Here is a 12,381-nt window from a genome sequence, read left to right as displayed (position 1 = left end):
AAAATTAAACTTTAGACACTAACCAGAACTAGACTTGTCAATATTTCTCCCTAAAGGAAATACATTTCTTACCCCCTCTTTTATTAGCTAGACTATCTTAAAAGTCACATTATCACAAATACTAAAATTTCCTTTAAATTTTTCCTCATGTGAAAAACAGATTTGCATTTAGGCTTATGGTAATACAAATTTGTTCAATTAGCATGAAAAAAATGCCATTGTAAACAAATCTTGGTTAAAAAAAAAAAAAGTAGAGCCATATCTCAAAGGATTTTTTACCACTACTTCTAAATTGCAGTTTCCTTTAGTGAGAGTCAAATATTCTAGAGGACCACTGTCTTTTAAAATATAATTTTAATTATATATATCTAAGTATACTATAAAACGTACATGCTTCATGAAAATTCATATGTGAAACAAAGTTCCAAATTACTTATACATACCACTAAGTCAACTAAACCAAAGACTTCTTAATATCTAAGAATATGAAGAAGAATGGGATAAATCAAACACAGGATGAATACTTTCTAACAGAGCTGGAAAAAATACTATTAGCAACTCTTTAAGAAACAATCTTTACTCACAAATGCCCAGTACTCATAAGAACTGGGATTCCTTATGTCCATAAATAATCTTAGGCCAACAATTCTTTTTTTACTAATATAAATGAATAATTTGCTGGAAACTGTGAGGTATGTCTACATTAATATCCATCCGTTATCTACTCATGCCAAAAAAGCATTTTAAAAATTTTCTCTAAGTTCTCCTCCAATTACTAATTTTTTACTTGAATATATTTGACATATACCACTGTGTAAATTTAAGGTGCAAGATGTGTTACTTTGATATATTTAATATATTGTAATATGACTGCTGTTGTATTGATATTTGTCACATTTCATAAAAGTACAATATTATTGTCTCCAATTACTTTCTGATTTGACCCCAGTCCACCATCTAAAAAAATTTATCCTAGGTGAATCCCTGTCTTATCACAATACCACTTACAGATAGAGTCATCAACAAAAGGATATCCCAGATCATTTTAAAATATTTCCTACAATTTAAACAACAGAGATAGGAATTCTTCTCTATCTCTAAAGAAACATAGCATTACTCTGCTGAGTGATTTCTGTGGGTTTTTTTAAGCTACATATAAGCAGAACTTTTCTAGATTGCTATATTTAATTTTGGGATCCATGATTTAAGGGAAAAAATCTGAAGTGTTTGGAGGAGTATACAATGATTATTTTAAAATTTGTAAAATGAGAACTAAGAGTTTTAAAAATTATTAATGTTAAAAGAAACAATGTAAAATTTTGAGGTATTACAGTGGATTTGTTCACTCAACAGCTTTAAACATGCATTCCTGTACTACAGGGGTAGGAAATTAAATATTATTTCCCAACCTCCCTTGCAGCTAGGGTTCCAGATATGACTGGTCCAAACAATCAGATGTACTCACTTGAAACTTTTACTCAGAACTGAGTTACATGGGGACAGAAGCAGGACATGAAATATCCATTTTTGCTGACACAAAGCAAGGCAGAGGTGGTGTGGTTCTGGAGCTGGCAACTTCATGACTTCCTAATCTGGCAGGTGGCTTCCTGATTTAGCAGGCAGCTTCTTGATTGTTCCAAAAGCAGCAGCTTCTTTGGCAGCCCAGTCTCATGATGCAGTTCCTAGAAGCTCAGCCTAAGTTCTGTTCTTTCAGCCCTCCCAAAGATTCTGTGAGCTATCTATACACTGCCCCCCACCCATCAATCCCATTCTGTTTAGTAGCTGAAGATGATTCTATTACTTACAATGAAGAATCTTAACCTATACAGAATTTGGTAGCTAGAAGTAAAGTGCAGCAAGTAAAAGGATCTGAAAAATGGCACTGGCTTAGTTAAGAAGGTAGGGTTTGGGGCAGTGATACTTCATGCCAACTGAGTTTAAGGTATCAGAGAAAATGGTGGTAGAATTTCAGAATGCTAGCATGTGTGGGCTGCGCCTTGCCTCCTTCAGAAAAGTCCTACAGGAGAGATGTGGCTCGGGCTAAGGTGAGCAAGTCTGCAGAGATGGAAGGCAATATAGCTTTGCCGAGAGAACTGCTCTCTATCTACCAAATTAATTGATAAAGTCCCAAATCTGGAGCCCTGAGGAATTGAAAAAGTCAACTACTGTACTACCGTATTCCAAACTGAAACAGTTATAAGTAAAGGTTCTGAGGAAGCTGCTAAAGCTTTCACAACCTTTCCAAGAAACTTCCCTTAAGAATTTTCTGCCGAATAATGGGAGCCATCCTAAGGAAAAAGATCAGATTAAGACTGTTGTTATCCCATCCAAGCCTATAGTTTAAAACAATCCCAAGTGGGTACCAGTCATTTAAGACTCAAGGGGAGAAAAGAACACAGAGGCCAGCAAGTAAAAGATGAGGTTCTTTGTTAAATACGTCTTGACAAGATCTTTGTGGTAATAATTGAAGAAAACAGACCAGAAACTTACAACTTTTTAGGGAACTGTTTTGCCAAAAAGCAAAACAAAACAAAAACAAATAAAACCCTAAACCTGGCCTGAAACAGCCTGTAACTATCTGAAACAATCCCGAGGCCCCAAACCCACAATAACAGGAAATGAAGTACGAAGACTGTCCAGGCTTCAAGAAGAGGACACTTTCCAACGCCCACTTGCGTCCTTGAAGGTTAATGGGCAATAGAAACATCCTAGAGGGCAATGCCAAAGGCCCCTGAGGACATTAGACAAGGGAGTTCCTCCCAGAAAGGTGAAGCAGGGGTTGCCTAATAGAAAAACCAAAGAATATATTTATGGACAGAGCAGAGAGACCTTGCTATTTTTGCCAAGCAGTATTTTTTTAATTGTTATGGAAAGATGACTGCTATGTTTCCTGTTTTCCCCTTTTCTAAAAGGTTGATTTTATTGCAGTTATCCTGTATCTATCCCATTATGCATATGGTGCTCAGGGGGCAGACATGTTGCTTTTTAGTTTGCAGATGACCAGAACATTAAAAAACCACATCCTAACCTGACGGAGGGGACTATACTCAGATGTCATGGGCTTTGAACTACATGCAATAATAGATTGGGTTTTGGTGGTTTCCTTTTGAGGTGGGGGAAGTGAGCGTTTTCTGTTTCGGAATAATGTACATAGATATTTAGGTAACCAAAAGGCTGTTTAAATTAAAGCTGTAAGTTGCCTACCAAACATTCCCTCTTCCCTTCTTAAAGGGAATCCTTCCTAAAAGAATCCTAACTTTTAGCTGGTCCCATTGCCACATGGATTTCTCAGCTTCCCTAGCAGCTAGATGGCCATGTGACACAGCTCTGGCCAATGAGATGTAAATTCGAATGCTATGTGGTTCTCTGGGAAAATTGCATCAAGGAAGCTGATTCAACTGGGGGACGTTCCTTTTGTTGCCCTTCCCCACTGCCTCCAAGAGCCATCTTGGACCCTGAGAATGAAATAACTCGAGAAAAAAAACTATGCACTGGGGAGAGCAGAGGAGAAAGATAGGAACCTGTACACCACCTACTTCCAGATTTCTTCTATGTAAAAGGCAAAAGTTCTTATTCAGTTTAAACCACGATTATCTTTGGGTTTTCTGTTATATGTAGCAAAACCTGATCTTGAATGATAGAGTATAAAGCAAAAATGTAAATGAAAAATGATCTTAAGTGGTAGCAAGAGCTGTTCGGTAGAAGACTTTCTAGCAGTTAAGATTGCTGAAAGTAGGAAAAAGTTACCAACACACACTGGGGAATACTATGGTCTTCTCAGGAGAAGAATTATTAATATCAAAGAGCTTTTATTGAGAAAGGGGATGATAAGCACCCATAAAAGAGTATTTACCTTTATGAATAAGAGAAAACAATTTATTTTAAAAGCAGTGGGTGGCACTTTCTCACTTAAATAGTTACTAATAGTTTCATTAAATTATGGCATAAAGCCACTTAATTAAATCACTAAAGGAGAACAAAGGAAAAAGAAAAGAGGTATGAAAATGAGAGCAGGTATTGAGTTTGTTTCCTTCCTGGTTCTGGTAGACTTCAATCCTTAAACATCTGTGTCCAAAAAAAAAAAAAAAAAAAAAAAGTTCTCATTTAAAAAGTGTCTTCCTTTATTCCATATATGGTTTAAAATATTTATTGAGCAGAGGAAAAGGAAGGGAGGTAAAAAGATGACACACATGATGATGTAACGATTTTATTCTAAGTTCTGGTGGACTTTGGACTTTAAATACCTGTTCAAAAAAAAAAGATATGCCCTCATTTTAAAGGTATCTTCCTTTATTCTGAGTATTCTTTTATACTTAGATATATTGAGTATTTGCTTTTTAACTATGTTTAGTTAATCATCGATTACAATTAAAAAACATGTTCTCTGATAATATCAATAATTGATTAGGAAGAATTATGAATAATACTGAAAAAAATCATTTCACCATGCATATGGCTATCAAATTATATAGCTTTTGAAATGTACTGATGTATAAACATTTTAGAGGCTTTTTCATTTTTCTGTAACACAAATTGCTCTATTTCGACAAATAAACATAAAATAGCACAGATATTAATGATTTGAAACTATATTTCTAATAAATGTGAATTTCTATTTATTCAATTTTTTAATTTCCTCAAACAAACAAACAAATAAACAAAATTACATACGTGGCTGGATCTTTGATTCCCCACCAGGCACTGATGGGGAAATTTCTTGTTGTAATTTTTTTTGTTCCATCTGCTGTAAAACCTAGTGTATGGAAAAAGAATGCCTTAAAAGTAAGCGTTATTTGATTTTCTCTGATATGTATGACCTTTGACAATGCACAACAAACTAACTGAAAATTGCTTTCCAAAATTGGATATTCACATTCTATAATTTAGATTAATATTCAACAAGGAAGTTTAAAAAATGCAGTTTAAAAAATACTAAAATTTAAAATACGACAGCTAATTGAAATATATTACAAAAACACAGGCTTGTAGCAAAGCCCCTAAAATAATTTTTAATGCCACAAGCCTTTTTACAAAATATCACCTGATGATATTCCAGTTTCTGAGCCTCAAGTTGGTCATGCTGATGTTGTAGCTCTTCTTTTTGTTTCTGAAGCTCATCTGCCTTTTTCTTAAGTTCAGTTTCTTGTAGGGAGATAAGATTTTCATATTGCTTCAGTTCTTCCTCTGTGAAGAACTGTTGTTGATCCAATGTCTAAAAGACAAAAAAATGAGAAAAGAATAACCTTAGAAAGAAAACAAAAAGGTCTGATTCAGCTTTAAAATTCTATGCTTAGCAAAGTACAAAAGAATATCTATAGTATTACATCTTTTGGGTAAGAAAGAAGGGGAAATAAGAATATATACACTTGTACTTATTTGGGCAAAAGATATAACAGGAAGGAAAATCCAGAAACTAATGAGATTGGTTACCTACAGAATAAGGGGAGAACTGGGTGGAAAGGACAAAGACAACGTGGGAAAAAAAATCACACTCCTTTGAATATGCCTTTTTTTGCACAGATTTGATTGTTGGAAACATATCAATGTTTCACATACTCAAAGAAAAAAAGAAAATAAATAAAAATCCACAAGGACAGAAAACCTCTGCAAATTGAATACAAATAGAAACAAATAATACTTTTATTTTAAGTGAATAAAATAATCCACAGAAGGGGGAAGGAAAAAAGAACTAACCCAAGAAACTTTTGATCACAGCATTTGGACTATATGCCCTTAGGCTAAAACAACAACAAAAACTGTAAACAAATATTAAAGTCTGGCTTTGCAGAGGCATCGATTAGCAATTCTGAAACTCTTTGTACATCTTAGGATTGAACAAATAAATACAATATTATTGTGGAACATGAGAGCCAGGCTTTGTATGAAATATGGAAAGAGAAAAAGAATGTTGTATTGCAAATAGAAGTGTTAGATTGAAATTTAAGGAGATATCAGTGTGAACTCATGAGTTTTAATACATCTTGATAGCTAAATATACAAAAATGAATATAAATGTGTAGATGTGTCTATATACATATGTGCATGCATGCGTGTATATATATACACACATACACATACTATAAATATATATTTTATATATATATATATATATATATATATATATATATATTTTTTTTTTTTAATCCCTCAGCTCTGTTACTTGATAAGGCCTAGAAGCAATGGCACTCCAGTAGCAAGGTGCAAATCCAGTGTCCAGATCCTGGGCTGTAATATCGATCTCCACTAAAAGGAACCAGTGCTCCTCAGAAAAATGTCTGATTCCAGAGGTAAGGCAGAGAAAGAATAAGATGAGCCTTGGACACCTTATTACGCTAAAAAGTAAGGAAGTCCTCAAAGAATGATAGGGACATGCCTGAAGGACACAAAAGCCAGTCTGAGGAAACTCCTACTAGCCGAATCAGGGACAATTTGAGCATTGAAAACAAATGATAGTAAGAATTCAAGTTTACTGAATAAAATAAGAAGCCAAGGGCTTCCCTGGTGGCGCAGTGGTTAAGAATCTGCCTGCCAATGCAGGGGACACGGGTTTGAGCCCTGGTCTGGGAGGATCCCACATGCCACGGAGCAACTAGGCCCGTGAGCCACAGCTACTGAGTCTGTGCGTCTGGAGCCTGTGCTCCACAACGAAAGGCCGCGACAGTGAGAGGCCCACGCACCGCGATGAAGAGTGGCCCCTGCTCTCCGCAACTAGAGACGCCCTCACACGGAAACGAAGACCCAACACAGCCAAAAATAAATAAATAAATTAAAAATAATAATAATAATAAAATAAGAAGCCAAGAGTCTATGTTGATACAAACAACTAGAGAAGGGAGAAGGAACAGCTACAGTGGAAAGCCAAGGGAATATTGGCTTTTTCCACCTACAGCGGAAAGCCAACTAAGGAATGATGATTAGAAAATTACCATTTGTCAACAGTCACAGTAACAAGTTATTCTAGCTAGATTCATCAATGAATGCTAAACCCCGTAGATAATGAGTCTCAAAGTATATCCCCAAAGACAATACCTTTTTAAAAAGTAGAGCAATCTCATTTTTTATTGGTGGAAATGTAAATTGGTACAATTCTTTTGAAAAGCACTTTTACAAAGTATATCAACAACCTTAAAAATATTCCCTTGGTCCCGGTAATGCTACACTGAGAATTATCTTAGAAAATAACCCTGAACCCATAAAAACTTTATATAAAAATGTGTTTATAGCAGCACTATCTTTTATTTATTTTATTTTATTTATTTATTTATTTTTTTGCGATACGCGGGCTTCTCACTTTTGTGGCCTCTCCCGTTGCGGAGCCCAGGCTCCGGACGCGCAGGCTCAGTGGCCATGGCTCACGGGCCCAGCCGCTCTGCGGCATGTGGGATCTTCCCGGACCGGGGCACGAACCCGCGTCCCCTGCATCGGCAGGCGGACTCTCAACCACTGCGCCACCAGGGAAGCCCTATCTTTTAAAATAACAATAAAAGACTGGAAATAACCTAAATGTCTAACCCTCAGAAAACAATTAAGCACCTCCATAGTTATTAAAACAACGCTTACAAATAGTATTTGGAAATACTTTTGATATGATGTTGAGTGATTTTTTTTTTTTTAAGCTGACTTCTGATTCTGGCAGTATGGCGGGATAGACAAGATACTTTTCAAATTACAAAAGGTAAAATAGTAATTTTACAGTGAGAAAACCTGGTAGACACCGCCTTAACCAAATAATCAAAGTTAACATTGCCAGTTATGGAAATAATCAGCAGCATATGATTCTTCATATGATGCACTTAGCATCACTTCAGTGATATTCCTACCAAAAGCAGGAATCATAAGGAAACAGCAGACGAATTCAAAATGAGGGACATTCTACAAAATAAATGATCTGTAATTTTTAGAAATATCAATGCTATGAGATACAAAGACTCAGGAACTGTTTCAGATTAAAGTAGACTAGAAAGACATTACAACTAAATCCAATGCATGATCTTGGAGTTTCTTTTGCTATAAAGACCAATACAGGAAAAATTGACAAAATTCTCAATAAAATCTAGAGATTATAGTATTGTGTGTGTAGCATTGATAATCTTATTGTGATTATGTAAGATAAATCTTTGTTTGCAAAAAATACACACTCAAGTATTTAAGGTTAAAGCAGCATTGTGTGCAACTTACTCTCAAAAGTAATTATATATGTTATATATAAATACACACACACACAGATTAAAAATAGAGAAAGAGAGAAAAGGAGAGGGAGAAAGCAAATGTAGTAAAATGGGAAATCTGGGTGAAAGGTATTCAGGAATTCCTTGTTCATTCTTGCAACTTTTTTGTAAATCTGAAATTATGCCAAAGTGAAAAAGGTATGTAATTATCTATTGATCCAGTTCACCAGAAGCACTCAAGGGAATTCATGTTCAAATAATCTTAGCATTCTTTTTCTTCACCAATGTCCAGAAATAGTTCAAATATTAGACAAAAACCTACAACAAAAAAGAAGCTGATTTCTTTAACCTCAAACTAAGATGACCAATCGTCCCAATTAGTCCAGGACTGTCCAGGTTGTAACACTGAAAAGTTCCGCATCCTGGGAAACTCCACAGTCCGGGTAAACCAGGACAGTTGGCCACCCTATCTCAAACTAATTAAAAAGGTAATCTTTTTATTTTATATAGAAAAAGACAATGTTCTTTTTTTTTTAACATCATTATTGGAGCATAATTGCTTTACAATGGTGTTAGTTTCTGCTTTATAACAAAGTGAATCAGCTATACATATACATATATCCCCATATCTCCTCCCTCTTGTGTCTCCCTCCCACCCTCCCTATCCCAGCCCTCTAGGTGGTCACAAAGCACCAAGCTGCTCTCCCTGTGCTATGCAGCTGCTTCCCACTAGCTACCTATTTTACATTTGGTAGTGTATATATGTCCACGTCACTCTCTCACTTCGTCCCAGCTTACCCTTCCCCCACCCCCGTGTCCTCAAGTCCATTCTCTACATCTGTGTCTTTATTCCTGTCCTGCCCCTAGGTTCTTCAGGACCATATATATATTTTTTTAGATTCCATATATGTGTGTTAGCATACGGTATATGTTTTTCTCTTTCTTAGTTCACTCTGTATGACAGACTCTAGGTCCATCCACCTCACTACAAATAACTCAATTTCGTTTCCTTTTATGGCTGAGTAATATTCCATTGTATATATGTGCCACATCTTATTTATCCATTCATCTGTCGATAGACACTTAGGTTGCTTCCATGTCCTGGCTGTTGTAAATAGAGCTGCAATGAATATTGGGGTACATGACTCTTTTTGAATTATGGTTTTCTCAGGATATATGTCTAGTAGTGGGATTGCTGGGTCTTACGGTATTTCTATTTTTAGTTTTTTAAGGAACCTCCATACTGTTCTCCAAACTGGCTGTATCAATTTACATTCCCACCAACAGTGCAAGAAGGTTTCCTTTTCTCCACACCCACTCCAGCATTTACTGTTTGTAAATTTTTTGATGATGGCCATTCTGACTGGTGTGAGGTGATACCTTATTGTAGTTTTGATTTGCATTTCTCTAATGATTAGTGATGTTGAGCATCCTTTCATGTGTTTGTTGGCAATCTGTATATCTTCTTTGGAGAAATGTCTATTTAGGTCTTCTGGCCATGTTTGGACTGGGGTGTTTGTTTTTTTGATATTGAGCTGCATGTAAATTTTGGAGATTAATCCTTTGCCAGATGCTTCATTTGCAAATATTTTCTCCCATTCTGAGGGTTGTCTTTCGTCTTGTTTATGGTTTCCTTTGCTGTGCAAAAGCTTTTAATTTTCATTAGGTACCATTTATTTTTGTTTTTATTTCAATTTCTCTAGGAGGTGGGTCAAAAAGGATCTTGCTCTGATTTATGTCATAGAGTGTTCTGCCTATGTTTTCCTCTAAAAATTTTATAGTGTCTGGCCTTACACTTAGGTCTTTAATCCATTTTGAGTTTATTTTTGTGTATGGTGTTAGAGAGTATTCTAATTTCATTCTTTTATTCTTTTTTTTCTTTTTTTTTTTTTTACGGTACACGGTCCTCTCACCACTGTGGCCTCTCCTGTTGAGGAGCACAGGCCCCGGACGCACAGTCTCGGCAGCCATGGCTCACGGGCCCAGCCGCTCCACGGCATGCGGGATCCTCCCAGACCGGGGCACGAACCTGCGTCCCCTGCATCGGTAGGCGGACTCCAACCACTGTGCCACCAGGGAAGCCCCTCTAATTTCATTCTTTTATATGTAGTTGTCCAATTTTCCCAGCACCACTTATTGAAGAGGCTGTCTTTTCTCCAGTGTATATTCTTGCCTCCTTTATCAAAAATAAGGTGGCCATATGTGCGTGGGTTTATCTCTGAGCTTCTGTCCTGTTCCATTGATCTATATTTCTGTTTTTGTGCCAGTACCATACTTGTTGATTACTGTAGCTTTGTAGTATAGTCTGAAGTCTAGGAGCCTGATTCCTCCAGCTCTTTTTTTCTTTCTCAAGATTGCTTTGGCTCTTCGGGGTATTTTGTGTTTCCATACAAATTGCGAAATTTTTGTTCTAGTTCTGTGAAAAATGCCATTGGTAGTTTGATAGGGATTGCACTGAATCTATAGATTGCTTTGGGTAGTATAGTCATTTTCACAATGTTGATTCTTCCAATCCAAGAACATGGTATATCTCTGTCTGTTTGTATCATCTTTAGTTTTTTTCATCAGTGTCTTATAGTTTTCTGAGTACAGGTCTTTTGTCTGCTTAGGTAGGTTTATTCCTAGGTATTTCATTCTTCTTGTTGCAATGGTAAATGGGAGTGTTTCCTTAATTTCTCTTTCAGATTTTTCATCATTAGAGTATAAGAATGCAAGAGATTGCTGTGCATTAATTTTGTATCCTGATACTTTACCAAATTCATTGATTAGCTTTAGTAGTTTTCTGGTGGCATCTTTAGGATTTTCTGTGTATACTACCATGTCATCTGCAAACAGTGACAGTTTTACTTCTTTTCCAATTTGGATTCCTTTTATTTTTCTTCTCTGATTGCTGTGGCTAAAACTTCCAAAACTATGTTGAATAATAGTGGTGAGAGTGGACAACCTTGTCTTGTTCCTGATCTTAGAGGAAATGGTTTCAGTTTTTCACCATTGAGAACGATGTTGGCTGTGGGTTTGTAATATATGGCCATTATTAAGTTGAGGTAAGTTCCCTCTGTGCTTACTTTCTGGAGGGTTTTTATCATAAATGGGTGTTGAATTTTGTCAAAAGCTTTTTCTGCAACTATTGAGATGATCATATGGTTTATCTCGTTCAAGTTGTTAATATATTTTATCACATTGATTTGCGAATATTGAAGAATCCTTGTATTCCTGGGATAAACCCCACTTGATCATGGTGTATGATCCTTTTAATGTGCTGTTGGATTCTGTTTGCTAGTATTTTGTTGAGGATTTTTGCATGTATGTTCATCAGTGATATTGGCCTGTAGTTTTCTTTGTGACATCTTTATCTGGTTTTGGTCTCAGGGTGATGGTGGCCTCATAGAATGAGTTTGGGAGTTTTCCTCCCTCTGCTATATCTTGGAAGAGTTTGAGAAGGATAGGTGTTAGCTCTTCTCTATATGTTTTATAGAATTCGCCTGTGAAGCCATCTGGTCTTGGGCTTTTGTTTGTTGGAAGATTTTTAATCACAGCCTCAATTTCAGTGCTTGTGATTGGTCTGTTTATATTTTCTATCTTCCTGGTTCAGTCTCGGAATGTTGTGCTTTTCTAAGAATTTGTCCATTTCTTCCAGGTTGTCCATTTTATTGGCATATAGTTGCTTATAGTAATCTCTCACGATCCTTTCTATTTCTGCAGTGTCAGTTGTTACTTCTCCTTTTTCATTTCTAATTCTATTGATTTGAGCTTTCTCCCTTTTTTTCTTGATGAGTCTGCCTAATGGTTTGTCAATTTTGTTTATCTTCTCAAAGAATCAGCTTTTAGTTTTCTTGATCTTTGCTACTGTTTCTTTCACTTCTTTTTCATTTATTTCTGATCTGATGTTTATGATTTCTTTCCTTCTGCTAACTTTGGGTTTTTTTGTCATTCTTTCTCTAACTGCTTTAGGTGTAAGGTTAGGTTGCTTTATTTGAGATGTTTCTTGTTTCTTGAGGTAGGATTGTATTGCTATAAACTTCCCCCTTAGAACTGCTTTTGCTGCATCCCATAGGTTTTGGGTGGTCGTGTTTTCATTGTCATTTGTCTCTAGGTATTGCTTGATTTCCTCTTTGATTTCTTCAGTGATATCTTGGTTCTTTAGTAGTGTATTGTTTAGCCTCCATGTGTTTGCACTTTTTACAGATTTTTTCCTGTAATTGATATCTAGTCT

The 12,381-nt window shown here is 36.0% G+C and overlaps 1 protein-coding gene across 7 annotated transcripts in view; it reads right to left on the bottom strand.

Annotated features, from left to right (window-relative positions):
• Positions 1–3,809: 3,809 nt before the first annotated feature.
• NUCB2 (nucleobindin 2) overlaps positions 3,810–12,381 on the bottom strand; it is a 113,120-nt gene continuing 104,548 nt past the window's right edge. For 5 of the 7 annotated variants that reach the window (XM_060105077.1, XM_060105076.1, XM_060105078.1 and 2 more), the window contains 3 exons: positions 5,042–5,212; positions 4,672–4,753; positions 4,132–4,244 (listed from right to left, as the gene is read on the bottom strand). In XM_060105077.1, coding sequence (XP_059961060.1) covers positions 4,237–4,244; positions 4,672–4,753; positions 5,042–5,212 — 261 coding nt within the window. In that variant the 3' untranslated portion in view covers positions 4,132–4,236. Of the gene's footprint in view, positions 4,066–4,131; positions 4,245–4,663; positions 4,754–5,041; positions 5,213–12,381 lie in introns of those variants that run through there. The other 2 variants (XM_060105073.1, XM_060105074.1) reach the window with 2 other exon arrangements.

Source organism: Mesoplodon densirostris, chromosome 7 (assembly GCF_025265405.1).
Source record: "Mesoplodon densirostris isolate mMesDen1 chromosome 7, mMesDen1 primary haplotype, whole genome shotgun sequence".
NCBI classification, from domain to species: Eukaryota; Metazoa; Chordata; class Mammalia; order Artiodactyla; family Ziphiidae; genus Mesoplodon; species Mesoplodon densirostris.
The sequence above is the reverse complement of the archived record's forward strand: the minus strand, read 5'-3'. Positions and strand labels throughout refer to the sequence as shown.